General features: G+C 38.2%; 1 protein-coding gene across 6 annotated transcripts in view; it reads left to right on the top strand.

Annotated features, from left to right (window-relative positions):
- The window catches only part of USO1 (USO1 vesicle transport factor), a 69,729-nt gene extending 52,337 nt beyond the window's left edge, over positions 1-17,392 (top strand). For 5 of the 6 annotated variants that reach the window (XM_039331726.1, XM_039331725.1, XM_039331723.1 and 2 more), the window contains 8 exons: positions 130-311; positions 1,779-1,900; positions 7,202-7,340; positions 8,503-8,666; positions 12,166-12,255; positions 13,421-13,531; positions 14,368-14,583; positions 16,440-17,392. In XM_039331726.1, the coding sequence (XP_039187660.1) occupies positions 130-311; positions 1,779-1,900; positions 7,202-7,340; positions 8,503-8,666; positions 12,166-12,255; positions 13,421-13,531; positions 14,368-14,583; positions 16,440-16,535 (1,120 nt within the window). In that variant the 3' untranslated portion in view covers positions 16,536-17,392. The remainder of the gene's footprint in view (positions 1-129; positions 312-1,778; positions 1,901-7,201; positions 7,341-8,502; positions 8,667-12,165; positions 12,256-13,420; positions 13,532-14,367; positions 14,584-16,439) is intronic. The other variant, XM_039331727.1, reaches the window with a different exon arrangement.
- Positions 17,393-18,018: the final 626 nt, after the last annotated feature.

Genomic DNA, 18,018 nt, shown 5'->3' with positions numbered 1-18,018 from the left:
TATTTATCTGATCTTTTTCTTTATCCTTTATTTATTAAAGAGAACTGTAAGATTTTGAGGGGTAGGATATGATTAAAAAGAGGATTTTTTTCAGCTAGAATTATTACATAATTCTGTTTTCCCCTTTAGAGAAAAACTAAAGCAGCTTATAGAAAAAAGGATTGGCAAGGAAATTTTTATTGAGAAATTGGGATTTATTAGCAAACATGAATTCTATTCCCGAGCAGCTCAGAAACCACAGCCAAACTTTTCTAGCCCTGATCATATGATGTTTGATCATGAATTTACAAAGCTGGTGAAAGAACTGGAAGGTGAGACTTGTTACATCATTTCTCCTGATTTTATCTGTTTATTTCTTGGAGTATTAATTTGAAAAAGGAGAAAGTACAATTTACCAGCAGTTCAAATTCTTTAAAAAAAATCTTGTCATCAAAATCAATAATTTTATATAGATTAAATGTATATAATTTCTGAGAATTCTGATGTAACAGAAAAAGTTATGAGAATTCAGAGGTGTCCCAAAGGTGCTTTTTCAAGAGGCAACTGGACTTCCTTGTTTTTCTTTGGAGATGTTTCACTTCTCATCCAAGAAGCCACTTCAGTTCTGACTGAATGAGAAGCGAAACATCTTCAATGAAAAACAAGAAAGTGTAGTTGCCTTTGGAAAAAACATCTTTGGGACAACCATGACTTGGATGACTGAGAATCTCCATAGACATTGAGAATCCAAAGAAAAAGATATCAGAAATATTATACATTTACATTCTTTATTATTGCATCATGTAGAGATATGAGGTCAATTTCTTATTTTTTAAAAAATCTATTAAGCAAAGTATATTAATTTAATTTTAAAAAGTTTGTAACCAGTGGAGGTGAAGGTTTCTGAACACAGTGAAATGTAGCATCTCTTCATTCATTCTTACCTGCTTAGGATCAGCAGGTTGGCAAAAAGTTAATTTTGAGAAAGGAGGAAGAAACCATCTACTTTGTGGCAAAATAGAGTAAGTTATATATTATAGATACATATAGAAGATTAATGTTTCAAAAGAAACTGAAAATCAGGTAGAGAAGAGACACCAGAGCTCAGAATTCAAATGTTGCCATATTTGACTCCATAGTCTCATTTTCTGGGTTTCTTAGAAGGCTCTGTTTCTTCTGCTTCTTTTTTCCATGGACTTCTGAAAATTATTTTTCACTTATATTGCAATAAACCTTTTGCCTATTTGCCTATTTCATGATTTGATATGAATATTTTGAAATAGCAATACACAATATATATATTGTGTATTTTTTTCATTTTATTTTCAGTTTGGGGCAGAAGGCTTGAGAAAAATGGTTTGTTCTTTCTGAGGCTTTCATATTTCTCCACAGAAATCAGAGTATATATATTATGCCTGTGATGTACTATTGTACTAGTGTTTATTGAACTCATTTAAATGTGAACCAATTGTAGAGAATTAAGCTCAGTGGGAAATTGTGGGAGTTAAAAGTTGCAACAGATTTAATTAACTCACGACATGACTGAGAAGTGTTTCCTGATCCATTGTTTATTAAACATTTTCTATCAAAATGGTTTTTTTTATTTTAAAGTAACAGTATTATCAGATAAGAAAGTTTTTTAGCATAATAAGGAAAAAAATCTGAGTAATTGAGAAACATTGAGTAGCCATTATCATGTTAATGATAAGGCACCTTTTAAACCCTTAATCTCTATAGTCATCTAGAATGCTACAACATTTGACTTAAATTATCTAATATTATAAATCATCATTTCACAGGAGTTATAACAAAGGCAATTTATAAGTCAAGTGAAGAAGATAAAAAGGAAGAAGAAGTGAAAAAAAGTTTAGAACAACATAACAACATAGTGACACACTATAAAAATGTCATTAGAGTACAGGTAAATAATGTATCTTGTTTTAAGTGAATTACATTTAATCTCAGATATACTATGCACATTTAAAGGCATATCTTAAGCCCAAGTTACACATTATATTGAGATTTATTTAAAATTACAGAAACACGGTAGTTCGTAGTCTTATATGCACAGTACATCTCTGCTATAATAGCGTGTTTCCCCAAAAATAAGATCCGGTCTTATATATATATATAAGGCATATATATGCCTCCCAAAGAGTCATTAGGTCTTATTTTGGGGGGATGACTTATTTTTTACACTGTCTCGCCTCGCGGCGGCACTAACAACCCCATCCAGCAGGAACCTGCATGGTCACTGGCAGCCCACTTCTTCTGCAGCCGTTCACCACTGCTTGATGTGTTGACTCCCGGCCTCCGCTTCACCGGCAGAGGCTTCAGGAAAGGTCTCTGCAGCCGAGAAGGGAGCTCTGGGTTGACGCTGGCAGAGGCCTTCACAGTGGAGCTCCGGGGGAGGAGGGGATGCGTCCGAGTGGTGGCAAGCAGCTGCAGAAGTAGGCTGGTGGTGACCACACGGGCTTCTGCTGGATGGGGCTGTTGGTGCTGCTGCCATGAGATGAGACAAGTCTTGGAGCATGAGTGACCTGGCTGCAGCAGTCCTGAGGTAAGCGGGTGCAGGGTGTGTGGGGCAATTCTACCTCCACATCCCTGCCCTAGCTTGATTTTTATGTGTGCGCCTCCCCCTCCCTCTGTGCAACCAGACGGTGGGACAGGGTGGATGGGGTCTTAACTAGGGCTTATTTTCAGGATATTTTTTGGGAAACATGGTACATATCACCTAAATTCCATTTAATACTAGGTAAGAATTGCAATTCTAGTTATGTTAAGATTAAAAAAAAGCTATAACGTCAATTAATCAAATTTGTTACTTATACCTGAAAGATATTATATGTAATTCTTACTTTCTGACTACTCATTCAGTGACTGTTCAAAGTTATGACAGTACTGAATATGGGAGACTTATAACCTGTCTACCAAGTTGTGACTGTTCCCATGGTGATCATGATTCCAGCATTTGACAACCTGCACATTTACAACCTTCACAGTTGGCAGAATCAAAGCTGATGGGAGTTGCAAGTTGCAGTCAGATTACATCACATTTCACAACCTGTGATGATTTGCTTAATGATCACAGCTGGAACTGACAAACTGCCATTGTAGATGAGGTGTGGTTATATGATTTTTCACTATATGAAAATTTAATTTATTGATGAAGTTGCTGATCTCATTTGTGGTCAGTAAGTGAAGACCCCCTATACATTAGATCTTCTAAACCATGGCTTTTCAACCAGTGGTACGGGTACCACCTGTGGTACATTGGCATCTGGTAGGTGGTACGTGACCATCCTAGAAAAATGGTAGCGGGGGAGAAATGAGCTGAACCGGTGGAAGCACCGCACAAGCCTGAGCAAGAGATGGCTGGAGCTGCAGGGCTGTCAGGGCTCAGCGGAAGCGCCAGAATCAATGTCGCTTTCCAGCTGATCGGCGCTTTGGGGCTATCAGGGCTCAATGGAAGCGCCAGGATCAGCGCCAGGCTCCGGTTGGAGCTTGGCGCTGATCCTGGTGCTTCTGCTGAGTCCAGAAGAAGCGCCGATCAGCTGGAATGTTGCAGCATCTCCAGGGTCTTGTGATTTACATTCAGATGCTTGGCAATTGATTCATATTTATGACGGTCACAGTGTCCCAGGGTCATGTGAAGTGACCAAAACCTGCTGCAACCACCCAACAGATGGGGGGAATAAAAACCAAACACCCCCCCACCCTGCTGCCAATCCTCAACAGAAATGCTCACAACAATGAAAACCTCGGACAGGAGGAAGAGCACTGGGTGGGCAGGCAGGTGTCTTGCTCGGCTGTGGCTTGGGGGCACTTTTTTCAGTGCCATTGTAACTTCGAACACTCACTAAGGGAACTGTTCTAAGTCGAGGACTACCTGTACTTTATCACTTTTTTCCTTTTGGGGGGAGCGTCATCAAGTTTTTGACACCTTGCTAGGCGACTGGTGGTACTTGGATGTTGCCATATCCTAAAAATGATACAATGGGTGAAAAGGTTGAAAAGCCCTGTTCTAAACTCTCTCAGGAATTACTTTTTGGAATATCCTCTTGCGGCAATGGGGACTTGACTTCTTATTGTACAGGTAATCTTTGACTTATGACTACAATTGGGACTGGAAAATCTTATCAGTAAAATTCAGACTGTGTCTTAATTTATGACCTATTTTGCCTCACTCATTAAGTGAATAATGTAGTTGTTAAGCAATTCTGGTTTCCCCCATTGACTATGCTTATCAGAAACTAGCTGGGAAGATTGTATATGGGGATTATGTGACTCAAGAACACTGGAATTGTCATAAATACATGCCAATTGCCAAGCATGTAAATTTCATTCCCATGATCACAGAAATACTGCAACAGACATATGTAGGAGGATGAATTGTAAATTGTTGCTAAACAAATCATCATAAATCAAGGAATATCTGTAAATGGTAGAAGTAAAATACTTTAATCTTTGGTGTTATTTTTTAATCTCATGTTTCAGTGAATCCCCCCCCCCAAATATTTTTATCTATATTGCACTAACCTAATATAGTTGGTCAATTTAGCATCTCAGTTAGAAATCTTAAAACATTCGGGCTTCCGGTTTGCAATCGTGGCATTGGTGGACGTGTGGGGCGATTGCTTTCTCCACCGTCCAATTTTCTCCCACCGGGGGACCCTGAAGAGGGCCGGAAGTTGCCCTGTAGGGGCGATGAGCGAGAAGAGGACCCCTGAGTGATCACAGAAGGGCAGCAGTCCTCCTGTTTGATCCGGGAGAGCTCTTCAAACTGACAGGGAAAAGATCGGCCATCAACATGGCCCATCACTAAGCTGCTGACAGCTGAGGCCAAATCTATCAACAAGCACTTTGAAAGCAACACGGAGGAATTGGGTAAGATCTTACCTACTATGTACCCCAAGTACTTTCCTGTAAAAGCTGCTTGAAATTTCTTTCCCCTGTGAGGAAAGAGGGAAGGGAACTTTTTCCTCCCACCCTCTAAAATGGCGGCATCTGACTACCCAGGGGAAACAAATCATTGAAAAGAACAACTTAATATAATTGGATTTACATCTTTTTGGAATTTGGGGACCCAAAAGTTCCTACTCTCACCAGGACCTGCTATTTTATTCTATTTGCAAAAAAGAATTTAAATTGGACAAGAACCTAGCCGGAGATTTGAAAAAGACTTTAAATGCTATTGGGGACATCTTGTGGCAAAACCTGGGTACAACAACTTATCATTTCTGACAAAGAGACTTGCTTGCAGCCCAGACCTGACCTTGGTATTATCTATGAGAGATTCAAAGTTGAAAGAGCAGCTAGGCGGTGAAATTGGTCTGTAGGAACTGTGGAGGTGGACATTTACTGACTCTTGTTTAATAAACAGCCTTCACTAGAAAGACCATCTACAACTACGCCAGAAATGGAGGAGGGCCAGCAAAAAATCTTGGCTATGCTAAAATCTATACTTGAAACTATTCTTACAGCCAGCGAGACAATGAGATCTAATCTGAAAGACCAAGGTGCCAGCCCAGATGTACAAACCAAAACCTTGATTGCAATTAAAGAACCAACAATCCAAAAAACAACAGAAGTGGAAGAAGTGAATACCAAGAAGAGGGCTTTAAAGATCAACAAGTACAGTTCACCAAAAATCCAGACAATGAAACAACAACTTTAAAAATGGAAATGACTTTCTATACAAACCAGAAGAAATCTGAGAAAGAAGACCAGATCGAATTGAAGACAACTATACCAGAGCAAATATGGGGATCTGGGCCACCAGGGTGACAACTTAATTATTATAAATGGGCCAGTTCTTCCAGAAAATTGGCAACTAGATGGTCTCCTTTAATTCAAGGAACATACACAAGAATGAAGGGAGATCTATTTGATGATTTAAAAGCATTGGTATGGAAGTCTGGTTGGCAAAAGAAGAAAGTTAGAATTAGGTTGAAAAACTGGGCCTTTTTGGTTTAATAGAGAGGATCCTAAATTGTCAACCAGTGGGCTAAAGGAAGATTTTGAAACAAGGGGAAATTTGATTATTAGATTTAAAATAGTTGGAGAATAGTAAAATATAAGGAATTAATCTGTTTAATACTGAGGACTTAGACTTACTAGGGAAATGAAAACTAACTATTAGGAAATGGGTTTGAACTATTGACTAGCCAAGATAATATAGATCAGTGGTGGCGAACCTATGGCACATGTGCTAGAGGCGGCACTCAGAGCCCTCCCTGTGGGCACGCGCGCATTGCCCCAGCCCTGCCTCTCCTCCTCACAGCAGCCCGTTGGTGAAGAGTTGCCCCCGAGCATGGCTTGCACAGAGCAGCACAGCCAAGGATATGGCAGCCGGGCAGCGGGGACAAGATTCCACCCTTATGCCCCGTCACATGCAGTTGATGCTGCGGAACGTGGGCAGAGGGTGTGGCTGTCATGGCACTGCTGGGCTTCCTGGGCGATCTGCAGCAGGCCATGGAGGCGGTGGATGGCCCTGTGGGCAGGCGGGGCTGGGGGCGGGGTGGGAGGAGCAGGGGCTGGGCTGGGGATGGGGCGGGGCCAGTCTCTAAAAGGTTCGCCATCACTGATATAGATGATGGTTTTGAGCTAACAAAGGATACTCTATTAAGGTGGTGATGTATTAAGGTGAGAAATAGAAAACATTTACTAAATAGAATAAGAATATATTTAAGTAAGTAATATGTGCATTTTAGACATTATAATTTTTATGAAGTGAGACAGGAAATTTGGGTTATTCAAATCAAATACTATGGATATTAAAGGTTAAATTGGCGTATTATAATTAAAAAGTAAAAATTAGGTAAAACTTAATAACAGGCTATGGATTGTTTATGAAAATCTATTAAGATATGTATAAGCAAAAAATATATTGGTAAATGTGATAATGAAGTTTTCACTAAGTTTGATACAATTAGAAATTTACTAGCTTAAATATAATATAGCAAATGTTAAGGGAAACAGAGAAAAAATGTTTGATGATGTAACCTGAGATATGTACTAAAGATTTTGTTATTGAACTATTGATTAACCCAATCACCACGTTGCCTCCTAAATACTCAAATGTAAAACTGGAAAACCAATAAAATATTATATATAAAAAAAAATCTTTAAAAAATCAAGATCCCAGGCATAATTAGAGAGTAGACCTATGTTAAAAAATGGGTGAAAACTTAATTTTGTTTCTTTTTATTTTATTTTAAAGGATCAGGAGCTTGAGGAATTGAAGAAACAAGTAGAATCATTAAAAATTCAAAATGAACAGTTGCAGACAACAGTTACGCAACAAGTTTCACAAATCCAGCAACACAAGGACCAATATAACCTCCTTAAAATACAGCTAGGTAGTAATGCTAATAGTATTTTGCATAGTTTTTCCTGAGAAATAACTTGCAGACTATGGGATTTTAAATTGTGTTGAGTTGTATGCAGTTTCAACAGCTCAAGAATGTGGTAAATTGGTATTAATCATTGACAGACAATAGACTATGTAAGTGCATAAAGTCAATCTCAGATTTTCATTAAGATTATCATCTATAGAGTGGGATTTTTTTTAAGAAACCCCAAAAAACAAAGAGAGATACAGTGGTGGAAACAAAAATTTAGACAAGATAGATTAAAAAGTTGTTTTAACTGATAGCACCAGTTTGGAGCCACAGTGTCATCCCTCCCCGTTTGCCTTAGAAGCTAAGAAATTTCTCGTTTGTATTTCACTCTCAACAGACAGTGATACCTTAACTAACATTGGTCAGTCTCAAAACCTAAACAGGCTTGAACTTAATTAGTCCAAAGATGGGGAATCACTTGACAATTCCAGAAATTTAAAAAGCATTTAAACAGAGGACAATGGCCATCTGATTTTTGTAATCCTGTCAAGAAAACTGCAGGGTGATGAGCTTGAAAAGAAGACATCTTTTCCTTTAATTTTTTTCTTTGCCTTCATCTTAGTTTCTGCCAATCAGTTGATCAGGTAATAAATCTGATACACCAAAATATCTTTCTAATCCAACTCTTACATATTAACCTTTTATTCATATTGTATATAATTAGTCTTAGAGTCTTCACATACATATCCACTTAAGCTCTTAGATAAGTATCTTGGAGAATCTCCCCACCCCCACCGCCATCCACCCCTTTTAGTTCATTTCTAAGCATTTCAGCAATTATCAGATACTAGCCAGTAAAGTAAATTAGATAAAATACCAATATTTCAAAGATTGCCTCAAAGAAAGCTAGTTTAAGAAATGAAATGTTCAGAATAAACTGCTAAACATCATTCTTCATGATGTATTCATTTGTCCTATTTTATTTATTATTTTATCCTGGAATTTCTGTTTCCATTTGTCTGTCTGACCGTAGATAAGTAGTTCTCTGATACAATTGTCTAAATTTTATTCTTCTGCAATTTCCTAGTGGAATTATAATTTTGAAATACATTGAAGTAAGAATGTTTTAATTTTTTATCTGAAATGTTAGAAGTAAATCATTTTACAATTTGCTTAATAGGAAAAGACAATCAGCATCATAGTTTCCACAGTGATATGGCTCAGATGAATGGTGTTCAATCAGAAGAAATCAGCAAATTGCACATGGAAATGGAGGAATGGAAGCACAAACTTGAATTACTGCAAGAAGAGCTAAGAGAAAAGGATTCTTTGATTGAAACCCTGGTGAGCAGTAAAGTTTCGTTCTTAATAATCAGTATCTGATCTGATCCGAAACCATTAGTTTTTCCTGATCAGATCTAAAATAATGATTAAGAAATTGTTTCCTTTGCTCTCAAATCACAGCAGACTATAATTTCTTCAAATCAGGGGAAAGAAATATATCCAAGCAGTACATTTTTTTTCTTTGTATTGGAGGTGAAGAACAAGAGGAGCATTTTTCTGAAACCCTTCTTATTCTCAAAAAGTGGTTCCAAAGCATGGTACTCAAAATAGATGAGCCATATTATTGCCAGATACATATGTATTAAAAGTTCTTCCCTACATTAGTCAGCTTTTACAGGTAACTTCCCTATGACATGAAGAATGTACTTAGGTTCTCAAGAGGTTGCCTTGATACCTGATCATTATGTACATTTTGAGAGATTTCTATAAAACCTTCCCATTTTATCATTTTGATCACAGATGAATTTGCTATATGTTTTCTGAAAATTTGTCAAAACCAACTGATATGGATGGTCTCCTATGGGATGCTTTAAAGTGTAAACCTTTAGAACTTAAATAATATGGTGCTTGATTCAGAGGCACTTTTCTCTCCCACTATGGAATTGCTCTTTTGCTCAGCAGAATAGGCTATTTGAAGAATCCCCCTGCACACCATAGGTTCATCTGTCTATCACAGATTCCCCTATGAGACTTCAAGGAATGGAATGCTTTTCCCAAGGGAATCTTTGGTGTATATTGTCCTAATATTTAAGGAAAATGGTAAAAGAGCCATTTTCTTTTCTTTTTTTGCTATATTTCCACCTATTCATTTTTTGTGGCATTTTAATTTTGAATCAAATTTAAAGCAATTGATTTTTCATGTTTTATATTTTATATGCTGATGCAATTATTCTAAATTATCTCAGTTTATATTAGGCAGTATGCTAAATGAATGAATGAATGAATGAATGAGAAATGTAGCTTAATAGGTTTGAATGATATGATAAAATGTATTGATAAGTTCAATGGATTCTTATTGGTGTATAGCAGTGGTGGCGAACCTTTTAGAGACCGAGTGCCAAAACCACAATCCAAAATCCATTTATTTATCGCTGGGTGCCGGGTGGGCCTGGCCGACTGGATGGGCATGGCCTCAGTGAGCACGGCCAACTGGGTGGGCGTGGCCATGGTGGGTGTGGCCACCTCAATGATGCTTGTGGGGAGGGACATTTGTGGGGGCCGGGCAGGGTTGGGGGAGATTCAGGGGGTCTCTGGCGGGTGGGGCAATGGACTGGAGGCTCGTCCTATGGGGTGAGACAAGGCAAGGCAGGGCGGGTGTGCCAATTGCCACGGGGCAAGGCAAGGCAGGGGCTGGAGCAGCTGCTGCCTGACATCATCAGCCCCCACACACACAGAGGCCAGCGAGTACATGGGGGCTGCTGGTGTCCATCAGCAGCCACAGCTTCCTGTATCATGGCAGCCCCATCAGCGTGAGTGGAGACAGCCCCAGGATGGCCGGGAAAGAACCCTCACCTGGTGCGGGTCCTGTCTACAGGGTGACTCTGATGGGGGTGATGGCTGCTGCTCTGAGCCCCTTGACTAGCCAACCACACAGAGAAGCAGGAGGGGGCGGTGGTGATCACTGCATCACCAAGCCTGGCCAGCCGCAGATCTGGAAGCAAAGCTGTGCTGACCATCCTCGCGCTGGTGGGGACAGTGGCAGGGGAAGGTGAGCTGTGGCACACCCTCCCCTTCCCACCCGGAGGCACACGTGGGACAATGTGCGGCAGCAGCGGCAAAGGGTGCCTGCATGTCAGATCCTGCCTTCCCCCACTGCCAGCACAAGGATGGTCGGCAGAGCTTCACTTCTGGATCTGCTGCCTGACACTATCGGCCCCCACACACAGAAGCCAGCGAGCGCATGGGGGCCGACAGTGTCTGTCAGCAGCCGCAGCATGCTGGCTGTCCTGCATAATGGCTGACTGGCCACAGAGCCCCATTGGTGCGGGCAGAAATCACTCTGGGTTAGCCGGAAGGAAGCCTTTGGCCGGCCCGGGCGCATCCACTCGATGGATCTGATGGGGGTGGCTTCTGCTGCTGCTCTGACTGGCCAGCCCTGCAGGGAAGCAGGAGGGGCAGCTGATGCGTGAATCCGTTACCTCGTTGGGCTGCTAGTGAGCAGCCGAGGCGGCTCCAGATCCCTGGCTGCCCCTCCACCTCCTCCTGCTTCCCTGCTCGCTGGCCTCTATGTGTGTGGGCCGATAGTGTCAGGCAGCAGATCCGGAAGTGAAGCTCTGCCGACCATCCTCGTGCTGGCGGTGGCATGCAGGATCTGCCATGCAGGCACGCTTTGCCGCTGCTGCCGCACATTGTCCTACGTGCGCCTCCGGGTGGGGAGGGGAGGGCGTGTGCCATAGCTCATGTTCCCCTGCCACTGCCCCCATCACTGCGAGGATGGTCAGCACAGCTTTGCTTTCAGATCTGCGGCTGGCCAGGCTTGGCGATGCAGGGATCACCGCCGCCGCCTTCTGCTTCTCTGTGTGGTTGGCCAGTCAAGGGGCTCAGAGCAGCAGCCGCCACCCCCGTCAGAGCCACCCTGTAGACAGGACCTGCACCAGGTAAGGGCTCCTTCCCAGCCGTCCCAGGGCCATTTCTGCTCATGCCGATGGGGCTGCACTGCAGAAGGGAGATGGTGCCTCTGATTTCACTCACTCTCCCGCCATAACTGCTCCTTTTAGGTTCCCTCACCCCGCCCAGCTTTTGCAGCTATTCCCGGACTGTGCATGTGTGGAGAGGGGGAGGAGGAGGAGCCCAGCAATGGTGTGCATGCCCACAGGGACGGCTCTGCGTCAGTTTCGCCACCACTGGTGTATAGAATGCGGTTTTTTTATAGAAAACTGTTTTGTTTTGTTTTGTTTAAAAAAACAGACATTTTTTAAAAACAATTCACTTACTGACTTGAAACTGGTTTAAATCCATAAAATTGAAACTTGTGATGTAGAAAAATATTATACCTTTCCTGTAATTTATTTCTCAAAGCAGTAGAAGATGGGAGGCTACCCACCAAAAATATATGTTTTTATTTTCATTTCACTAGGAATAAATTGAAATCCAGGCATATAAAGCTTTATTTTTAAAAACTGAACCTGGGTTTATAGATGAAATACTATGGATCTACTAATCTTATAATTATTTAGAAATCCATAGTATAAAAATGGAATTTAATTTATTTTTTGAAAAGCATGACTATTTCAAATACTTCCTGGCATTCCCAGAATATTTGTTAGTATGAAATTTTTTTAAAAATGTAATATTCCATTTGCATAATTTATTTTCTATCCTCAATGCAATGTGCCAAAAAATGCTAGTTTTCTAATTTCCAAGTTGGCACCAATCATTACTGCGTAATTGCAATTCTCTGTCTGAAACTATAATCCTGGTTGCTGCTTTTAAAAAAAATAAAACCAGAACAAATTATGTTTTTTAAACAACTGGGTGTTTATATGTCTGATGTTTATAGAAACTTTCAACAACAATGGAAGGAGCAACAGAACAATCATTACAAACTAATATATCTACTGGAACTCAGTTAAATAGTGAACTATGTAAGGTAGGAAATTCCTGTAGCCTATTTTAAAGTATTTGGTCAGGCTACTTTTGTATGACAGTGGGAGAAACCATGCATTCGTGCTCATGAGGTATGACTACAGTTTGAACAAAAAGGGTGCCCTTGTCTTGATTTTGGAACTAGATCCTGTAGGCTTTTAGTTGTACAATTCAGTTTTCTCTTTTTTCCCATGTCAGATAATTAGAAATGAGAACCTGATTTCTATTATGTGTTTCATATGCGGATCACTGCTGATCTCACAGGCAATCTTGTATTGTCTTTCGTTCCATAATCCTTTGTGAGCTAAAGTTTCTTCAAAGGTAGCTCAGTGAGATGCACATAGTAGAAATTCAAGTTGGATATATCTCTAGCATAAATTATATTGCTGTATTTTCAGGTATAAAAATTACAAGTGAAACAATCTAACATGGGTAAAATATTTTATGCTCTGCTAAAAATTGGGCATCAAAGTCAGCCCAAAGAATCCCTAAAAGTCATCTTGATCAATTCTTAACCAAAACAGCATTGATACTTTGAATAAGAGTCTAGTCTGCATTAAGTTCAATTTATAAAGTTAGCAACTTTTGTGATATTTGAGAGAAATAAACTGAAATCTGCATGTTACCCGTACTTCAATAGCAAACCCAGTTCAAATTTTGGCAGTGATTTGCTCTCCAAGCTTGTTTCAATTTATTTCCTGAACATTGTTACTAGACTAGGTAACATTTTCTTGTCTTATTTTTATCAATTATTCCACTTCATATTTATTAATGTTTTTACTATTATATCTATCATGATATGATTAGTCTTGGACCTATAAATATGTTTATATTTAGCTGAATTTAATATTTTTTCCCTCACAGGAGATTGATAACTTGAGGACACAAATAATCAAACTTCAGGTTGAGAAGCAAGAACTTCAGAAAATATTAGGATCTTAAGAATTTTCCTTGCCTTTTAGTTTCTTGTTTATTTGGGGGTGTTTTTTTGGGGAGAGAGAATTATAATAAATAAAAGTAATCCCCTTAATCTCTTTGTCTTTTTCACATCAGCCATCAGTAATCATATTTTATTCTTGGCTATACTATATCATATAAGACAATAACAATTATTATAGTTTCTGAAACTATTAGTTTTATAATTTTGTTCAATGTTATTTATTTTGCAGAAGATGACTTCAGTTCCTGCATCAGAAGACAGTAGCGCTGATATGGTAGCAAAGACAACTGACCTGGAAACACAACTTTCAGCGATCTTGCAGGAGAATAAAGAATTAAAGGTATTTAACACATAGTAAAACAAACTAATAAAGATATTGCATATTTAACTTAACCTTAGAGTTAACAATCTATAGTTTTCTCTTAGTGATAACTGCAGTCTTTTTGTATTATTGGCATAAAATAATTTTTACAATTTTGTTTAATGTCTAGATGTATTTATTGATTGATGGATTAACTCTAGATTATAATAGGCATTCCAGGAAAAAAATATAATCCTCATTGTTGATTGTGGTGTGAATTTGCTTCTTGCTAATATCCTCTTACAGATTATGTTTAGACATTAATATTACAGTCATTAAGCAGGCAAGGCATATGGTATCTCATTGCCATAAATGATCAAAAAAGTACTTTTAAAATATGTATAGTTCCTTATTGCTGGAATCTTAATTATGTGTCCTCATTCTAAAGCTCCTTTACTGTAATATATAGTTCATTGAGATATCAAAAGATGTTACCCTGAGATGAGAGAGGATCTAAGCAATGATCAATCAATAATGCATGCTGAGATTTGCTGTACTTTTATTTTCTTCCATCTTCAAAGATCAGTTCTAGAATCATTTGTCAAGCTTCTAAAAATGGACAGAGCATTTGGGAAATGGATATTAAAAATCTACTAAAGATCAACTATATGAAGCATAAACTTCTAAAAAATAGATTTTAGATGAGACTGAATAAAGCATTGCACATGACCATTTATATGGAACACATAAATTACCTTAAAAGGATATTGATTTTTATGGTATATGAAGCATATGTTGCTTCCTTCCAAACACACAACTTTTTCATGGATGATAACATGTCTCTGAATATAATATTTTATTCTTTTCTGTGCCAGAATGAAATTGCAAGACTCAATGAGGAGAAGACTTTATTTAAACAGCAACTGGAATCATCTAATAGCACTGTGGCAATTTTGAAAAATGAAAAAAGCAAACTGCAGCAAGAAATTGCAGAATCTAAAAAAGAACAAGATGATTTCCTGGTTCTTCTGGCAGATCAGGATCAGAAAATAGTTGGATTAAAGAATAAACTCAAAGAACTTGGAGAACCGGTAAGATACAAAGTTTGCAAAAGCAAATGTGATACTTGAAGTCGCTGGAACAATTTTAGAGCTAAATGTGTTGTATATTTTATGGCTTTAGATGCATGACAAAGCTGTTTTTTGTGTGTGTATGTCCCCAAATTTGTACCAACCCTTTAGAACTATGTTATTCAAACTGAGTTCTGTGGAGCCTCAGAGTTCCATGAGTATCATCCAGGGCCTCAGCATTCACAGCCTTGGTTTACATTGTATGAAATGTATTACTACAACACTAATGTTAACATTTTGTTAAAATAAGATATATTACATAAAATACATTAATTAATGGGTTACAGATTGATTTTTCACATTGAGATGGGTTGTTCGGGTATATCAACTGCTCTAGTCTAGAAGAATATGGTTTAGCTGCCATTCTGACTTCCTCTTCTGGGCAGGATGATGGTATTAAAAAAGGAGAGAGGGAGCAGAAATGAAGCAAACCCTGCATGCGTTGGAAGTTGCAGAAGGAGGATGAGGGCCACATCTCCTGGGCCACCAAGGCCTGAGGGTGCTAATGGTCCCTTATCTGAGACAGGAAGAGAAAGAGTCCCTGGACCATTACCAGCAAAATGTAAAAGGTGTAACTGGAGGCGCCGCTCCTCTACTTTTCTCCTCTGCAGTGCTACTGCTTTGCAGAGGGGGAAGGAGAGAGGAAGGAAAAAAGTGAAGGTTTAGTTTTAAGTGCTTGCTGTGTTCATTAAATACTTCTCTCTTTACCTGGCACCTAGTTTCTAAATGGGAACAGCAGAGAATCCATTACCATGTTCTAACAGCTACTTTTGGCAACTAATTTTACAACTAGAGATACTATATTATACATCTGCATAACTATATAATTATAAGCTAAAATTTACTATACAGATTTATTTATATTTTAATATCATTTCATTAAAGAATTTACTTACAAAATTAAAAGCTAAACATAGTATAAAAGAAAAAAGGTAGAGGGAGTCAAGCTATTCTCCAAGGTGCCTGAGGGCAGGACAAGAAGCAATGGATGGAAACTGATCAAGGAGAGAAGCAACCTGGAATTAAGAAGAAACCTCCTGACAGTTAGAACAATTAACCAGTGGAACAACCTGCCTCCAGAAGCGGTGAATGCTCCAACACTGGAAGTTTTTAAAAAGAGACTGGACAGCCATTTGTCTGAAATGGTATAGGGTTTCCTGCAGGGGGTTGGACTCGATGACCTCCAAGGTCCCTTCCAACTATTATTATTATTATTATTATTATTATTATTATTATTATTATTATTATTAAAATGTTGAAAACAATAAATGAAAAAGAAAATACTTAAAAAGGCAACTGATCTTCTTTGCAGCAGTTGCAGTTATAGACACTTAATACCTTTCTCCCCTTCAAAATTATATGGCATAAGCTCCATTCTCCTCATATAAACCTTTTTTTAAATCAATAAACCCAGAAATCAGATCCTTTTTATCTGTTTTAAGCAAAAGGTTCATAAAAACGTTTTCAGTCTTTTATAGTTATCAAACTAATCAGTTTAGTCATTCATTTAGTTGCATTTTGACCAGCTTTTTATTTTGATGTAGTCTAATTTTAATATGCTGTTCAAAGGCAAATGGGGATCTTGGCCTGGTGAAAGTAATATTCTCTTGTCATAATAGAATAAATAAATTTCTATCATAGGTTCTATAATAAAAAGATTATGGTCTCAGATGATAGAGAAATGCTCTTTTTGAACTTAAAACTTAAGGAGATAGATTTAAATTTTAATTATTTACTTGATTAGCAAGTTTAAAAATAAGCTATCCATTTAATATAATACACTAAATAGCAGTTTTATTTCTGTTTTTCCTCTAAAGATTGAAGATGAAGATGACGTGGATTTAGGTGATCATGGTGAGGATGAAGAAGAAGAGGAGGAGGAGGGGGATGCAGAAGGAGAAGAAGAAAATTAATAGTACTTTATTGGATTAAACATGAAATTTAGGAATGCTTTGTATGAACCAATCTGGATGGCTTTGTGATGCAAAGCACCTTGATATAAGAAAAAAAAATCATTAGAAATTATCCTCAGTTTCTTAAATGTCAGTAATATATTGTAGCTGATGCAGAAGCCTAGTATGTTAAATTTCAGATCCAGATCAAACTGAATTATTAACAAATTAGAAACCATGTTAGAAGCTGTAAGAAGGTGACAATGTTGGATTAAAATATGTTGCCTTTTGCATATTTTCAGAGTGTTTGTCGTTACTTTTCTTATTTTTGATTTTATTGTGATTAAATATGGTATGCATATGGCTAAAATCTCTTGAATGAAATCATTGTCTCCTGTATTCATCTTGGAGAGACCTTACAGGGTTTGTTAGTTTTTTTCTTAATACCACATAAGATTGAAAGTGATGATTTGGTTTGCTCAAGTTAAGTGGGTCATAGTTTCTTGCTTTCTTCTCAGTGGATTTTGGCTTGAAACGAACTGTTCAGCACTGAGTGCCTTGCATCTGAAATGGCTCCATTCTGTACCTTGGAAGTAAAAGTAGCTGCAACAGCACAGAGGGATTTTCAAAGATAAAGAGCGCTATTTGATAGTATATTAAAGAAAAACAATTTTAGCAGAAATCCCATGTAAAAGTTTAAAGGGTATCAGATTATTATTTTGAAAACATTTGTTTTATTAAAAAAATCATATTGCGATTGATGATAATTTATTGTTTCTTTTTTCCCAGTAGATTTTAAAAAGGAAAGAAATAAATATAGTTGCTATATCTACTTACTTTTTGAATAATGGAAATAAATATATACTTATTTAGTATCATTTATTTGACTGAGTTGTGATTGCTTTTATTATGTTTTAATGCTGTTTATTTTACTAATAAGTAAAGCCTAATAAGTTCAGTTTTAATTTTTAAAAGCAGTGCTTTTTTTATATATTAAAAAAAAAGATGCCGGAACTCACACACATCATACAACCCGCCTTGCCTACCCTACAAGGTTCCATCCCAAAAAGATGCCGGATCTCCGTTCTGGGCGTTCTATGACAAAAAGAAGCCCTGTTTAAAAGTATTACTGAAAATATATTGGGGTTGCCATCTTTCACCAGGGAAATTGCACAATTGGAAAAATATGCTTACATAATCCCTGAGATGATTTGGTAAAAATCTCTAGCTAGAATCGGGGGAAGTGTGAAGAGGAGGCTGGCACAGCAGAAATTGGCACAAATCTCGCTTTCCCAGAATCCTCCAAAGCCTTATTTGATGGTTCCCAAGAGAAGTAACTTGGATCTGGCCTGGTTTCTTGTGCCTGATAGATAGCTGCTGCTTATAATTGACAAAATAAGTTTCACACCTTGGGCTTTTATTTGCATCCTAACCACTCTTCTGCCCCTTTGACTGCTCATCCTGGTGCCAGGATAATTAGCAAGAAGCAAATTAATGTCTGTAT

This window comes from Crotalus tigris, unplaced genomic scaffold, assembly GCF_016545835.1.
Source record: "Crotalus tigris isolate CLP2741 ecotype Arizona unplaced genomic scaffold, ASM1654583v1 scf7180000024437.13266115, whole genome shotgun sequence".
Classification (NCBI taxonomy): Eukaryota; Metazoa; Chordata; class Lepidosauria; order Squamata; family Viperidae; genus Crotalus; species Crotalus tigris.
Note: the sequence above shows the minus strand (reverse complement) of the source record. Positions and strands in the feature narration are given on the sequence as shown.